The 17,218-nt window shown below is 50.5% G+C and overlaps 2 protein-coding genes across 3 annotated transcripts in view; both read left to right on the forward strand.

Annotated features, from left to right (window-relative positions):
* LOC138660106 (UDP-glucuronosyltransferase 3A1-like) overlaps positions 1-13,234 on the forward strand; it is a 28,483-nt gene extending 15,249 nt beyond the window's left edge. Inside the window, exons 3-7 of the mRNA XM_069745954.1 lie at positions 4,236-4,350; positions 8,588-9,122; positions 11,457-11,688; positions 11,782-12,001; positions 12,876-13,234. Of these exons, the coding sequence (XP_069602055.1) occupies positions 4,236-4,350; positions 8,588-9,122; positions 11,457-11,688; positions 11,782-12,001; positions 12,876-13,152 (1,379 nt within the window). The 3' untranslated portion in view covers positions 13,153-13,234. The remainder of the gene's footprint in view (positions 1-4,235; positions 4,351-8,587; positions 9,123-11,456; positions 11,689-11,781; positions 12,002-12,875) is intronic.
* Positions 13,235-15,591: 2,357 nt separating this feature from the next.
* The window catches only part of CAPSL (calcyphosine like), a 52,648-nt gene continuing 51,021 nt past the window's right edge, over positions 15,592-17,218 (forward strand). For both annotated transcript variants that reach the window (XM_069745960.1, XM_069745961.1), the window contains exon 1: positions 15,592-15,670. The gene's annotated coding sequence lies outside the window, so the exon portion shown is untranslated. The remainder of the gene's footprint in view (positions 15,671-17,218) is intronic.

The raw sequence follows: 17,218 nt of genomic DNA on the forward strand, positions 1-17,218 counted from the left end.
CCATCCGGATGACGTTGTACAAAGAAAAGCTGCAGAGGAACCAATCGGTGAATGAATAGTGGATCACAGTCAGTGCAGTGTGGGAAAAGTAAGATCCTGGCCGTGACAGCGGGGCAGACTCTCAAAATCGGGACTGCCCCGCTGGATCCGGGATGGTTGGGAGGTCTGGAACCTTTTCTTAAATCAAATGTTCGGTCTCGATAAAATAAAGCCTATACTCATCTCCTGTGTTGGCGCTGTTCCCACGGTGTCTGCACTGGCTCTCCCCGGGGCTGTTGCGGTGTTGTGACAGGTGACGCCACCGCTGATTTGCCGCCTGCATCACATTTCACAACATGGCAAAACCCCCAGGGAGAGCCAGTGCTGACACCGCGGGAACGTCACCGACAAGGGAGGTGAGTATAGGCGTATAGGCTTTATTATTTTATCGGGGCATAACATTTAGTTTAAGAAGGGGTTGTCCTCTTAGTGGACAACATTTCAATCCTCTTACAAATGGAGCTGATGGTTTGATCAGGATTAGTGGTGTCCTATGCTGAGAAATCCAGGCAGATACTCATCCACCATGCAATACTATCAGGAGGCGTATGATTGGCTCCAAAGTTATTCTGCAGCCGGACAACAACCCCAAACATCCAGCCAATGCTATTAAGAATGAGGAGTCCTGAAAGTGATGATCCGACCCCACAGATCTCCGATCTCACATCATCTAGTCTGTCTGGGATCACGTGAAGAGACAGAAGCATCAGCACAAAGGTCATACACCGAAGATCTGGGGTCAGTTCTCCGAGATGTTTGGCACAACCTCCTGCTAAGATCCTCCAAAAACTGTGTCCAGCTGTATCTAGAAGAATGGATGGAGGTGACGGGCAGTCACTAGATACTGATGATGGAGGCGACAGGCGGTCACCAGATACTGATGATGGAGGTGACGGGTGGTCACTAGATACTGATGATGGAGGAGACGGGCGGTCACCAGATACTGATGATGGAGGTGACAGGAGGTCACCAGATACTGATGATGGAGGCGACAGGTGGTCAACAGATACTGATGATAGAGGCGACAGGCGGTCACCAGATACTGATGATGGAGGAGACGGGCGGTCACCAGATACTGATGATGGAGGAGACGGGCGGTCACCAGATACTGATGATGGAGGTGACAGGTGGTCACCAGATACTGATGATGGAGGTGACAGGTGGTCACCAGATACTGATGATGGAGGCAACAGGTGGTCACCAGATACTGATGATGGAGGTGACAGGTGGTCACCAGATACTGATGATGGAGGTGACAGGTGGTCACCAGATACTGATGATGGAGGCAACAGGTGGTCACCAGATACTGATGATGGAGGCGACAGGCGGTCACCAGATACTGATGATGGAGGTGACAGGCGGTCAACAGATACTGATGATAGAGGCGACAGGCGGTCACCAGATACTGATGATGGAGGCAACAGGTGGTCACCAGATACTGATGATGGAGGCGACAGGTGGTCACCAGATACTGATGATGGAGGTGACAGGCGGTCAACAGATACTGATGATAGAGGCGACAGGCGGTCACCAGATACTGATGATGGAGGAGACGGGCGGTCACCAGATACTGATGATGGAGGAGACGGGCGGTCACCAGATACTGATGATGGAGGTGACAGGTGGTCACCAGATACTGATGATGGAGGTGACAGGTGGTCACCAGATACTGATGATGGAGGTGACAGGTGGTCACCAGATACTGATGATGGAGGAGACGGGCGGTCATCAGATACTGATGATGGAGGTGACGGGCAGTCACCAGATACTGATGATGGAGGTGACGGGTGGTCACCAGATACTGATGATGGAGGTGACAGGTGGTCACCAGATACTGATGATGGAGGAGACAGGTGGTCACCAGATACTGATGATGGAGGCGACGGGCAGTCACCAGATACTGATGATGGAGGCGACGGGCAGTCACCAGATACTGATGATGGAGGTGAAAGGTGGTCACCAGATACTGATGATGGAGGTGACGGGTGGTCACCAGATACTGATGATGGAGGAGACAGGTGGTCACCAGATACTGATGATGGAGGTGACAGGTGGTCACCAGATACTGATGATGGAGGCGACAGGCGGTCACCAGATACTGATGATGGAGGTGAAAGGTGGTCACCAGATACTGATGATGGAGGTGACAGGTGGTCACCAGATACTGATGATGGAGGTGACAGGTGGTCACCAGATACTGATGATGGAGGAGACGTGCGGTCACCAGATACTGATGATGGAGGTGACGGGCAGTCACCAGATACTGATGATGGAGGTGACGGGCAGTCACTAGATACTGATGATGGAGGCGACAGGCGGTCACCAGATACTGATGATGGAGGTGACGGGTGGTCACTAGATACTGATGATGGAGGCGACAGGCGGTCACCAGATACTGATGATGGAGGTGACAGGTGGTCACCAGATACTGATGATGGAGGTGACAGGTGGTCACCAGATACTGATGATGGAGGTGACAGGTGGTCACCAGATACTGATGATGGAGGAGACGGGCGGTCATCAGATACTGATGATGGAGGCGACGGGCAGTCACCAGATACTGATGATGGAGGCGACGGGCAGTCACCAGATACTGATGATGGAGGTGACAGGCGGTCACCAGATACTGATGATGGAGGCGACGGGCAGTCACCAGATACTGATGATGGAGGTGACAGGTGGTCACCAGATACTGATGATGGAGGAGACGGGCGGTCATCAGATACTGATGATAGAGGCGACAGGTGGTCACCAGATACTGATGATAGAGGCGACAGGCAGTCACCAGATACTGATGATGGAGGCGACGGGCAGTCACCAGATACTGATGATGGAGGCGACAGGCAGTCAACAGATACTGATGATGGAGGCGACGGGCAGTCACCAGATACTGATGATGGAGGCGACAGGCAGTCAACAGATACTGATGATGGAGGCGACAGGCAGTCAACAGATACTGATGATGGAGGCGACGGGCAGTCACCAGATACTGATGATGGAGGCGACAGGCAGTCAACAGATACTGATGATGGAGGTGACGTGCGGTCATCAGATACTGATAATGGAGGCGACGGGCGGTCATCAGATACTGATGATGGAGGCGACGGGCGGTCATCAGATACTGATGATGGAGGTGACGGGCGGTCATCAGATACTGATGATGGAGGCGACAGGCAGTCAACAGATACTGATGATGGAGGCAACGGGCGGTCATCAGATACTGATGATGGAGGCGACAGGCAGTCACCAGATACTGAAGATGGAGGCGGCGGGCAGTCACCAGATACTGATGATGGAGGCGACGGACGGTCATCAGATACTGATGATGGAGGTGACAGGAGGTCATCAGATATTGATGATGGAGGAAATGGGTGGTCACCAGATACTGATGATGGAGGCGACAGGCAGTCAACAGATACTGATGATGGAGGCGACGGGCGATCACCAGATACTGATGATGGAGGCGACGGGCGGTCATCAGATACTGATGATGGAGGCGACGGGCGGTCACCAGATACTGATGATGGAGGCGATGGGCGGTCATCAGATACTGATGATGGAGGCGACGGGCGGTCACCAGATACTGATGATGGAGGCGATGGGCGGTCACCAGATACTGATGATGGAGGCGATGGGCGGTCACCAGATACTGATGATGGAGGCGATGGGCGGTCATCAGATACTGATGATAGAGGCGACGGGCGGTCACCAGATACTGATGATGGAGGCGATGGGCGGTCATCAGATACTGATGATGGAGGCGACGGGCGGTCATCAGATACTGATGATGGAGGCGATGGGCGGTCATCAGATACTGATGATGGAGGCGACGGGCGGTCATCAGATACTGATGATGGAGGCAATGGGCGGTCACCAGATACTGATGATGGAGGCGACAGGCAGTCAACAGATACTGATGATGGAGGCGATGGGCGGTCACCAGATACTGTCAGGATTTAGATCTGTGTACCTTGGAATCTGCAGACCACCATTCATTCATAGTAATTGGCTGTGTGTTTAATACAGGACAGGACTTTAATAAATTTGCTGATTTATATATCATGCCCCTATTTTCTATGGTAATCTCATCCATACTGGGGGCAGGATCTCTCATCTCTGCGGTCATTTATGATAAATTTGTGAATCTTTTTTATATCTCATGTTTTTCTCACTGTCACAATATGTCTCCACCTTAGGTGACCTGCTCCTGCAGAGCCCCTACCCCGTGTCCACGTACTCACTGGGCGAGAAAAATCAGCAAGAATTTAGGGAATTTTTCATCAATGGTCAGAAGAAATTTCTAAAGGGCCGGTGCGTCTGTAATAAGGATCTGTTTATTATAATGTAGTGATTGGGCATGTGGGGATTTGGGCATGTGGTGATTTGGGCATGTGGTGATTTGGGCATGTGGTGATTGGGCATGTAGTAACATAGTAACATAGTAACATAGTTAGTAAGGCCGAAAAAAGACATTTGTCCATCCAGTTCAGCCTATATTCCATCATAATAAATACCCAGATCTACGTCCTTCTACAGAACCTAATTGTATGATACAATATTGTTCTGCTCCAGGAAGACATCCAGGCCTCTCTTGAACCCCTCGACTGAGTTCGCCATCACCACCTCCTCAGGCAAGCAATTCCAGATTCTCACTGCCCTAACAGTAAAGAATCCTCTTCTATGTTGGTGGAAAAACCTTCTCTCCTCCAGACGCAAAGAATGCCCCCTTGTGCCCGTCACCTTCCTTGGTATAAACAGATCCTCAGCGAGATATTTGTATTGTCCCCTTATATACTTATACATGGTTATTAGATCGCCCCTCAGTCGTCTTTTTTCTAGACTAAATAATCCTAATTTCGCTAATCTATCTGGGTATTGTAGTTCTCCCATCCCCTTTATTAATTTTGTTGCCCTCCTTTGTACTCTCTCTAGTTCCATTATATCCTTCCTGAGCACCGGTGCCCAAAACTGGACACAGTACTCCATGTGCGGTCTAACTAGGGATTTGTACAGAGGCAGTATAATGCTCTCATCATGTGTATCCAGACCTCTTTTAATGCACCCCATGATCCTGTTTGCCTTGGCAGCTGCTGCCTGGCACTGGCTGCTCCAGGTAAGTTTATCATTAACTAGGATCCCCAAGTCCTTCTCCCTGTCAGATTTACCCAGTGGTTTCCCGTTCAGTGTGTAATGGTGATATTGATTCCCTCTTCCCATGTGTATAACCTTACATTTATCATTGTTAAACCTCATCTGCCACCTTTCAGCCCAAGTTTCCAACTTATCCAGATCCATCTGTAGCAGAATACTATCTTCTCTTGTATTAACTGCTTTACATAGTTTTGTATCATCTGCAAATATCGATATTTTACTGTGTAAACCTTCTACCAGATCATTAATGAATATGTTGAAGAGAACAGGTCCCAATACTGACCCCTGCGGTACCCCACTGGTCACAGCGACCCAGTTAGAGACTATACCATTTATAACCACCCTCTGCTTTCTATCACTAAGCCAGTTACTAACCCATTTACACACATTTTCCCCCAGACCAAGCATTCTCATTTTGTGTACCAACCTCTTGTGCGGCACGGTATCAAACGCTTTGGAAAAATCGAGATATACCACGTCCAATGACTCACCGTGGTCCAGTCTATAGCTTACCTCTTCATAAAAACTGATTAGATTGGTTTGACAGGAGCGATTTCTCATAAACCCATGCTGATATGGAGTTAAACAGTTATTCTCATTGAGATAATCCAGAATAACATCCCTCAGAAACCCTTCAAATATTTTACCAACAATAGAGGTGAGACTTACTGGCCTATAATTTCCAGGTTCACTTTTAGAGCCCTTTTTGAATATTGGCACCACATTTGCTATGCGCCAGTCCTGCGGAACAGACCCTGTCGCTATAGAGTCCCTAAAAATAAGAAATAATGGTTTATCTATTACATTACTTAGTTCTCTTAGTACTCGTGGGTGTATGCCATCCGGACCCGGAGATTTATCTATTTTAATCTTATTTAGCCGGTTTCGCACCTCTTCTTGGGTTAGATTGGTGACCCTTAATATAGGGTTTTCATTGTTTCTTGGGATTTCACCTAGCATTTCATTTTGGGCATGTGGGGATTCGGGCATGTGGTGATTCGGGCATGTGGTGATTTGGGCATGTGGTGATTTGGGCATGTGGTGATTCGGGCATGTGGTGATTCGGGCATGTGGTGATTTGGGCATGTGGTGATTCGGGCATGTGGTGATTTGGGCATGTGGTGATTTGGGCATGTGGTGATTCGGGCATGTGGTGATTTGGGCATGTGGTGATTTGGGCATGTGGTGATTCGGGCGTGTGGTGATTTTGGCATGTAGTGATTCGGGCATGTGGTGATTTGGGCATGTGGTGATTCAGGCATGTGGTGATTCGGGCATGTGGTGATTCGGGCATGTGGTGATTTGGGCATGTGTTGATTTGGGCATGTGGTGATTTGGGCATGTAGTGATTCGGGCATGTGGTGATTTGGGCATGTGGTGATTTGGGCATGTAGTGATTTGGGCATGTGGGGATTCGGGCGTGTGGTGATTTGGGCATGTGGTGATTTGGGCATGTAGTGATTTGGGCATGTGGGGATTCGGGCATGTGGGGATTTGGGCATGTGGTGATTTGGGCATGTGGTGATTTGGGCATGTGGTGATTCGGGCGTGTGGTGATTTTGGCATGTAGTGATTCGGGCATGTGGTGATTTGGGCATGTGGTGATTCGGGCATGTAGTGATTCGGGCATGTGGTGATTTGGGCATGTGGTGATTTGGGCATGTGGTGATTTGGGCATGTAGTGATTCGGGCATGTGGTGATTTGGGCATGTGGTGATTTGGGCATGTAGTGATTTGGGCATGTGGGGATTCGGGCGTGTGGTGATTTTGGCATGTGGTGATTTGGGCATGTGGTGATTCGGGCATGTGGTGATTCGGGAATGTGATTCGGGCATGTGGTGATTCGGGCATGTAGTGATTCGGGCATGTGGTGATTCGGGCATGTGGTGATTTGGGCATGTGGTGATTTGGGCATGTGGGGATTCGGGCATGTGGTGATTTTGGCATGTGGTGATTTGGGCATGTGGTGATTCGGGCATGTGGTGATTCGGGCATGTAGTGATTCGGGCATGTAGTGATTCGGGCATGTGGTGATTTGGGCATGTAGTGATTTGGGCGTGTGGGGATTCGGGCGTGTGGTGATTTTGGCATGTGGTGATTTGGGCATGTGGTGATTTGGGCATGTGGTGATTTGGGCATGTGGTGATTCGGGCATGTGGTGATTCGGGCATGTAGTGATTCGGGCATGTAGTGATTCGGGCATGTGGTGATTCGGGCATGTGGTGATTTGGGCATGTGGTGATTTGGGCATGTGGTGATTCGGGCGTGTGGTGATTTTGGCATGTGATGATTTGGGCACGTGGTGATTCGGGCATGTGGTGTTTCGGGCATGTGGTGTTTCGGGCATGTGGTGATTTGGGCATATGGTGATTTGGGCATGTAGTGATTCAGGAATGTGATTTGGGCATGTAGTGATTCGGCATGTGGTGATTTGGGCATGTGGTGATTCAGGCATGTGGTGATTTGGGCATGTGGTGATTCAGGCATGTAGTGTTTTGGGCGTGTAGTGATTCGGGCATGTGGTGATTCGGGCATGTGGTGATTCGAGCATGTGATGATTCGGGCATGTGGGGATTTGGGCATGTGGTGATTTGGGGATGTGGTGATTCGGGCATGTGGTGATTTGGGCATGTGGTGATTTGGGCATGTGGTGATTTGGGCATGTGGTGATTTGGGGATGTGGTGATTCGGGCATGTGGTGATTTGGGCATGTGGTGATTCGGGCGTGTGGTGATTTTGGCATGTGGTGATTTGGGAATGTGGTGATTTGGGAATGTGATTTGGGTATGTGGTGATTTTGGCATGTGGTGATTTTGGCATGTGGTGATTTGGGAATGTGGTGATTTGGGCATGTGGTGATTTGGGAATGTGATTTGGGCATGTGGTGATTTGGGCATGTGGTGATTCGGGCATGTGGTGATTTTGGCATGTGGTGATTTGGGCATGTGGAGATTCGTGAATGTGATTCGGGCATGTAGTGATTTGGGCATGTGGTGATTCGGACATGTGGTGATTTGGGCATGTGGTGATTCGGGCGTGTGGTGATTTTGGGATGTGGTAACGGTCTGACTGCTGGAGATTGAACCACCGATCACAAGTATGAGGGATCTATTTCCCCATTTAAATGGATCAACAGTTGCGCATGTGCAGATCTTTTATGGAACTGACAAATATATTCCTACAAGATTTGAGATAACATGGCTGCTTTATGTGCAAATAGCGCCACCCCTGTCCCACAGGTTGTGTTTGGTATTGCAGCTCAGCCCCATTCATGTAAATAGGGCAGATCTGGAATACTAAACCCAATCTGTGGACATGCGTGTTGCCATTTCTGCATGAAGCAGCCATGTTTGTTCCCCTTTACCATAGTGACCACTTTTTGTTTCTCTCTCTGTAGATATCATCTCAGTGACTTCTTACAATTAATGGAGCTGCTCTCGAATCAGTGTAATATAACGCTGCATCAATCTGATATATTGCACTTCTTAAAGGAGGAAAAGTACGACCTGGCGATCATCGACACTTTCAACCCCTGCTCCTTCCTGGTGGCAGAGAAGCTAGGAGTCCCATTCATTGCCTTCTTCCCGGGGATCTTCATGAACGCTGGCAGGGTGGGGGCACATGGTCCTCTGTCCTACGTCCCGTTATTCCAGGCCAAGCTCACTGACCGCATGGATTTCTTTGGACGGCTGAAGAACACGGTGATGTACTTGGGATCGAACATGGTGGACGACATGATCGAGGCGCCATTTCAGAAGGTGATTGATGAGCACTTCCCTGCCGGCTCCAGACCGTCCATAGCTGATCTGCACGTAAAGGCCGAGCTCTGGATATACAACGTGGACTTCACCATTGACTTTCCGCGACCGCTGCCACCAAACATTCAATGCATTGGAGGATTATTGGCCGGGCCGGCGAAGCCGGTGTCTGCGGTGAGGATAATGCCAGGTTCCTATAGAGCACTAGAAGGAACATCTGTTAGAAAACTCCAAATGCCCGACATAAAGAAGGTTACAGGATAAAAAACAGGGGCGCTGTGCTGACACCATGTAAGGGGCGCTGTGCTGACACCGTGTAAGGGGCGCTGTGGCCGCCACCATGTGAGGGGCGCTGCGGCCGACACCGTGTAAGGGGCGCTGTGCTGACACTGTGTAAGGGGCGCTATGGCTGACACTGTGTAAGGGCGCTATGGCTGACACTGTGTAAGGGGCGTTGTGACTGACACCATGTAAGGGGCGCTGTGCTGACACCGTGTAAGGGGCGCTGTGGTCGACACCGTGTGAGGGGCGCTGCGGCTGACACTGTGTAAGGGAGGCTGTGGCCGACACCGTGTAAGGGGCGCTGTGGCCGAAACTGTGTAAGGGGCGCTGCGGCCGAAACCGTGTAAGGGGCGCTGCGGCTGACACTGTGTAAGGGGCGCTGCGGCTGACACTGTGTAATGGGCGCTGTGGCTGACACTGTGTAAGGGGCACTGTGGCCAACACCGTGTAAGGGGCTCTGTGCTGACATCGTATAATGGGCGCTGTGCCAACACCGTGTAAGGGGCGCTGCAGCCGACACCGTGTAAGGGGTGCTATGGCTGACACTGTGTAAGGGGTGCTGTGGTTGACACTGTGTGAGGGGCGCTGTGGTTGACACCGTGTAAGGGGCGCTATGGCTGACACCGTGTAAGGGGCGCTATGGCTGACACTGTGTAAGGGGCGCTGTGGTTGACACCGTGTAAGGGGCGTTGTGACTGACTCTGGAAATGGTGCTATGGCTGACACCGTGTAAGGGGTGCTGTGGTTGACACCGTGTAAGGGGCGCTGTGGCTGACACCGTGTAAGGGGCGCTGTGGCTGACACCGTGTAAAGGGCGCTATGGCTGACACTGTGTAAGGGGTGCTGTGGTTGACACCGTGTAAGGGGCGCTATGGCTGACACCGTGTAAGGGGCGCTATGGCTGACACCGTGTAAGGGGCGCTATGGCTGACACCATGTAAGGGGCGCTATGGCTGACACCGTGTAAGGGGCGCTGTGGTTGACACTGTGTAAGGGGCGCTATGGCTGACACCGTGTAAGGGGCGCTATGGCTGACACCGTGTAAGGGGCGCTGTGGTTGACACCGTGTAAGGGGCGTTGTGACTGACTCTGGAAGGGGTGCTATGGCTGACACCGTGTAAAGGGTGCTATGACTGACACCGTGTAAGGGGCGTTGTGACTGACACCGTGTAAGGGGCGCTGTGGTTGACACTGTGTAAGGGGCGCTGTGGCTGACACCGTGTAAGGGGCGCTGCGGCTGACACTGTGTAAGGGGCGCTATGGCTGACACTGTGTAAGGGGCGCTGTGGCTGACACCGTGTAAGGGGCGCTATGGCTGACACCGTGTAAGGGGCGCTATGGCTGACACTGTGTAAGGGGCACTATGGCTGACACTGTGTAAGGGGCGCTGTGGTTGACACCGTGTAAGGGGCGTTGTGACTGACTCTGGAAGGAGTGCTATGGCTGACACCGTGTAAAGGGTGCTCTGGCTGACACCGTGTAAGGGGCGTTGTGACTGACACCGTGTAAGGGGCGCTGTGGTTGACACCGTGTAAGGGGCGCTGTGGCTGACACCGTGTAAGGGGCGCTGTGGCTGACACTGTGTAAGGGGCGCTGTGGCTGACACCGTGTAAGGGGCGTTGTGACTGACACCGTGTAAGGGGCGCTGTGGCTGACACCGTGTAAGGGGCGCTGTGGCTGACACCGTATAAGGGGCGCTGTGGCTCACACCGTGTAAGGGGCGCTGTGGCTCACACCGTGTAAGGGACGCTATGGCTGACACCGTGTAAGGGGCGCTGTGGCTGACACCGTGTAAGGGGCGCTGTGGCTGACACCGTGTAAGGGGCGCTGTGGTTGACACCGTGTAAGGGGCGCTGTGGCTCACACCGTGTAAGGGGCGCTGTGGCTCACACCGTGTAAGGGACGCTATGGCTGACACCGTGTAAGGGGCGCTGTGGCTGACACCGTGTAAGGGGCGCTGTGGCTGACACCGTGTAAGGGACGCTGTGGGTAACAGCATATTGAAATTACAGTTACTGGCACTGTAGGGGGTCACTGTGGTAGAGACATTAACACTCCTCAGCTGCTGCAGAACCTCATTTTACAATGTTAAGGTAAATTCTGCCAATTATTTGCTGATCTCCTTCTGTCACATGGTCACCGTCACCCCCATAGTCCGCAGTAGGGGGCGCTCCGTCCCGTGTACTGTCATCCATACTCTTAGTATTACCGTTGTGTATCATTCAGGACCTGGAAGACTTTATCGCAGAGTCCGGGGACGCCGGCTTCATCGTGGTGAGTCTCGGATCGATGATTTCTTCACTTCCAATATTGGAGTTTGTGAAGGAGATGAATGACGGATTCGCCAAGATACGGCAGAAAGTCATCTGGAGATACAAGAGGTCTCATTGGCCGAAAGAAGTGGACGTTGCCCCTAACGTCAGGCTCGTGGACTGGCTGTCCCAGAACGATCTGTTGGGTAAGAGATCTGTGATCCACTCTGGAACATAAAGCGATCTGCTGCAAAGATTTGTCACTTTACGGTAATTCATGTCTGCTCCATGCCTTCCAGGCCAACCCAAGGTGCGGCTTCTGGTGACCCACGGAGGAATGAACAGTCTGATGGAGGCCGTGTACCACGGGGTTCCTGTGGTCGGGATCCCACTTTTTGGAGACCAGTATGAAAATTTGATCCGCATTAAAGCCAAGAACATGGGAACGTTCATCCCCCCGGAGGAAATGGAGGCCGAGAGCTTTGCAAACAGCATGCGAGAAGTGATAGAAAATAGCCGGTACATTGTGATTTCATAAGGCCATGTGCACACCTGGATCTGCAGCGGGAAAGTCTGCAGGAAAAACGCTGCAGAAAACGGGCGAGTTTTGTCACATTTTTCACGTGCGTTTTGTTGCGTATTTTTCCCCACTTACGGGTGAAATACTCTGCAAACATAATGGTACATTGCTGTCAGGAGTCCGCAGAGGGACATTCATTACTGTGCATGGGGGGCAATGGCACTGATACTGGGGGATTGCCATGTCTGAGAGTTCTGCTATATCGGCAGTATATAGTATTGCCACAAATGCTGGATACAACGGGGGTCCCACGTCTGGAGAATGGGGTTTTTTTGCTCCATCCAGATGTGCAAGGCAACACATTGCATCCAAAATAATGACAGTGATAGTCTCCTCCACAACATTGCCAGCCACTTGGTGCCCCCACAACAGTACCAGCCACACGGTGCCCCCACAACAGTGCCAGCCACACGGTGCCCCCACAACATTGCCAGCCACACGGTGCCCCCACAACAGTGCCAGCCACACGGTGCCCCCACAACAGTGCCAGCCACACGGTGCCCCCACAACAGTGCCAGCCACACGGTGCCCCCACAACATTGCCAGCCACACGGTGCCCCCACAACAGTGCCAGCCACACGGTGCCCCCACAACAGTGCCAGCCACACGGTGCCCCCACAACAGTACCAGCCACACGGTGCCCCCATAACAGTGCCAATAACACGATGCCTCCACCACACAGTGCCCCCCATAGCATTGCCATCCACACAGTGTACAGGCCGCTCAGTAAAACTGCATGTGATCTGAGATAAAGCTGTAAACCTGGGGGATTCTAATTATTTTGGAAACCTTAGCTCCTTTTTTTCTTCCCAGCTACAAGACATCGGCCATGAAGCTGAGCGTTATCCTGCGTTCACGTCCATTCCCCCCTGAGCGGCAGTTATTGGGCTGGGTGGAGCACATCCTCCAGTCCGGCGGGGGCAGCCATCTCCGGCCCTATTCTTACCAGCAGCCCTGGTACCAGCGGCATCTCCTGGATGTCATCCTCTTCATCTCCACCATTGTGGCCGCGGTCGTCTACCTCACGGTGAAAGTCTGCACAGTTCTCCTCTCCTTCCTCCCTCCCAACAGGAAACAAAAACTAAACTAAGATTTTCTGAAATGTAAATATTTACATTTTGTGTAATTTTTTTATTTTTTTTTTTTAAATAAAGACGACTTAAAACTTATAAAAACTCGGCGAAATGGAAATTTCGCTTCTGTAAATGGCCGGCTGGAAGAAACCCACCCACAAACGGAAGACGTTTTTGACATTTCTCATTAATTACTGTGTATACCCCCCTGCCGCAATCAGTCCCATCTCACTAAACTAATAATGTCCCACCCGCTGCACTCACAGCATCACAGAATGATGACTCCAAACAATACCAGCCGGCTAAAGCCGCCACCGGGGATTTCTCCAGTCCTCCGATGTTCTGGAGGGGGCGTCACTATTCATAAAACTCTAATTACAGTTAATTAGAGCAGTCAGGGTTGGGTTTGCAGTAAAATTAATAATGAAGAAGATAAAAGATGGGAAAATTCCCAATTAGAGAATGGATTCGGCTCCTTCTTTTAACCCTGCTGTTGTCTTCGGTCAAAAACGACCGACCTTGAACTTCAATATTCTTTAAAATATTCGGCTCTGAAACCTGTGGCCGACCGACCCATCCTCATTTAAGTCAATCAAGTTTCAGAACCGCCTCTTGAACACCCCAAAAAATACCAAAGTTCAAAATCGGTCTCCCCAGACCGAAGACAACAGCAGGGTTAAAAAGCAAAAAGCTGCAACACCTCATGTCGCCTCTAGGTGGTGCCGACACAACAGCTCAACCTCTGGTGCAAATTCCGTAGGGCGCTGAGGATGTTTTTGACGTTTGTGACATTTTCATGGCGTTTGTATGTACTTTCTGTGTTCCCACAGGTTTCTCCGGTCTCTTTACATGTCCTCTATGTGTCTTATGTGTCGAGACAGCTTAGAGAACACCTTTAACATCTTTTTAGTATATGTCTAACATGGGGTGGCAGTGACATGGAGTGGGTTGCCAGTGCCCAGGTGGAGCAAGACAAATATTGCACCACCTAGCCCAGTAATAATGCCCCCTCAGTGCCACCTTAAAACAAATACCCCCTTTAAAAAGTAACAATGTCGCCTCTCCACAAAAAAATAAAGGATGGAGTCTTGTTCTTCTCTGCAGACAGGGCAGGCGGACTCAGGCAGCGCTTTGCAGTGATGTCACTGGCCGGCCCCCCTTGTAGGGCAGAGACCACAGGATGGAGAATGGAGGAAAAGGATCCAATATGATTACTCCTATATGGTGCAATGCGGCAGATCCGGAGACCAGGGACGTGTGCACTGCTCTGGAGTGTTGGCACCAGTCACCACACTGATACTTTCCATCATACATACCATCACACTTTTTATCATACTAACATACATACTACTAGAGTTGATCACAAATATTTGTCAGAACCTCCTCCTATTGGATGGGATCCGTGATGCCTCTTCTGATTAGTCGGCCTCGCGACGTACGGCGCAGTGCGACAAGTCGTGTCAGGCCCATGAATCGGAGCAGGTGCCGTGATACCAGCAGGTAGGACGAGGATCACAGTCTCCAGCGCAAGGGACACGGACGTGTCTGCGGGACAAGGGTCCTCTGAATTTTTTTTTTGCTAAAACCTAATGTGTATCCCAAAAGCCTCCATATTGTCCTATCAATGCAAAAAAAAAAAAGAAAAAGTTATTGGTTCTCAAGAGAAAAAAAAGATGTAGGTGATCCTAAATTTAAAAAAAATGTCCTGGTACTCAAGTGGTTAATGAGCAAAATAGAAAAAAAAACAAAAACAAAGTGGTGATATTTAAAAGTAAAAAAAAAAAATAATGAAAAATATTATAAAAATATACAAAAGTTCTTATCACATTGCCCAGAATAATAATAATAAAAAAAGGTTCTTCTATTTCTCATGTGTAATTATCCAAGTGAATAGAATATTAGATGAATTATCCCGCTGAGCGAACGCTGAAATAAAAAAAAAAAATCTAACAATCGCGATTGCTCTTTCTTGGTTGTTTCACCTCCCAGAATAAATAAAAAGTCATATAGGCCTTAAAATGGTGATAAAAACTGACCAAAAAATAAAAATATAATGGCCCTTAGATGAGGAGGAACATTCACAGTGGCCCAGTGGGACTGTGGTGCAGCCCAGTGACACCTGTAGGAGCCTTTTCTAACCCTTTTATCACATTGGTAAATATTTACAGTAATCTTCACCGTTAATAATTAATTCTGCTCATTTCCTGACTCTATAAAGCTTTGCGGTGCAGGAAGGGTTAATGCGGTGTTGACAGTTCCGGGGGGCGGAGCTCTACACTGCGCTGTTCTGTATTCGAACGTCTGATGCCGTCTCCATAGCAACACTACTGTGTGTAACTAACCTCAAGCAACAAGCGTGGGTGGGGCGGGGCAACCTGACAGACGGCGGATTCCACCAATCATTGAGGAGAATTCTGCCTGCTCAGCCAATCAGGAATACGGAGGTGTCAGTTCTCCTGTCCCTGCTGGAGGAGCGTCCATAGCAGCAGGTGAAGGCTCGGGCTGGTGCTGGAGGACCCCCACCCGGAGACTGAGGTGACATTACCCCACTGTGCTCTGTACACGGACATTTCTGGCAGCCTTTGCTCTTTATGTCTTTTTTTGCTCATTTTGTTGCTGCCTTGAAAAGTTCTGCAACTCCCTAGAAATGATGTGTAAAGTTCTAACTGTCCAATATTATATTGGCAGCATGGTGGCTCAGTGGTTAGCACTATAGGGTGGCTCAGTGGTTTTTATTATTATTTATTATAACGCCATTTATTCCATGGCGCTTTACATGTGAGGAGGGGTATACATAATAAACAAGTACAATAATCTTAACCCCTTAGCGACCGCCGATACGCCTTTTAACGGCGGCCGCTAAGGGTACTTAAACCACAGCGCCGTTAATTAACGGCGCTGTGGAAAAAGTGTATAGCGCCCCCCACAGGCCGATTTTCTCCGGGGTCTCGGCTGCCGAGGGTAGCCGAGACCCCAGAGAACATGATTCGGGGGGGTTTTAACCCTCCCCGCATTTGCGATCGCCGGTAATTAACCGTTTACCGGCGATCGCAAACAAAAAAAAAAAAAAAAGCGATCTCTTTTTAATTTCTCTGTCCTCCGATGTGATCGCACATCGGAGGACAGAGAAAAGGGGTCCCAGGTGGCCCCCCAATACTCACCTAGCTCCCCCGATGCTCCTCGTGTCTCCCGGTGGGCGCCGCCATCTTCAAAATGGCGGGCGCATGCGCAGTGCGCCCGCCGGCCGGCACCGGGAGAATCTTTGGGGTCTCGGCTGCCTGGGGTAGCCGAGACCCCAAAGAGCATGATCGGGGGTCGGTTTTAGCGACCCCTGTTTTGCGATCGCCGGTAATTAACTGTTTACCGGCGACCGCAAAAAAAAAAAAGTAAAGTGTAATTCTCTGTCCTCTGATGTGATCGCACATCAGAGGACAGAGAAATAGGGGGATTCGGGGACCCTAGCATACTCACCTAGGTCCCTGGATCCTCTTGCTGCTCCTCCTGGCCGCCGGCAGAAGAACATGGCGGACGCATGCCCAGTGCGCCCGCCATCTGTCTCCATCTGCCGGCCGGCAGGAGAACAGCGGTTAGGGCTAAAATTAGGGTTAGGGTTAGGGGTAGGGTTAGGGGTAGGGTTAGGGTTAGGGTTAGGGGTAGGGTTAGGGTTAGGGGTAGGGTTAGGGGTAGGGTTAGGGGTAGGTTAGGGGTAGGGTTAGGGGTAGGGTTAGGGGTAGGGTTAGGGGTAGGGTTAGGGGTAGGGTAGGGGTAGGGTTAGGGCTAGGGTTAGGTTAGGGGTAGTGTTAAGGCTAGGGTTAGGTTAGGGGTAGGGTTAGGTTAGGGTTAGGGGTAGGGTTACGGCTAGGGTTAGGTTAGGGGTAGGGTTAGGTTAGGGGTAGGGTTAGGTTAGGGGTAGGGTTGGGGCTAAATTTAGGGTTAGGGTTGGGGCTAAATTTAGGGTTAGGGTTGGGGCTAAATTTAGGGTTAGGCTTCTTTCACACTTACGTCGGTACGGGGCCGTCGCAATGCGTCGGCCCGACATACCGACGCACGTTGTGAAAATTGTGCACAACGTGGGCAGCAGCT

Source organism: Ranitomeya imitator, chromosome 1 (assembly GCF_032444005.1).
Source record: "Ranitomeya imitator isolate aRanImi1 chromosome 1, aRanImi1.pri, whole genome shotgun sequence".
NCBI classification, from domain to species: Eukaryota; Metazoa; Chordata; class Amphibia; order Anura; family Dendrobatidae; genus Ranitomeya; species Ranitomeya imitator.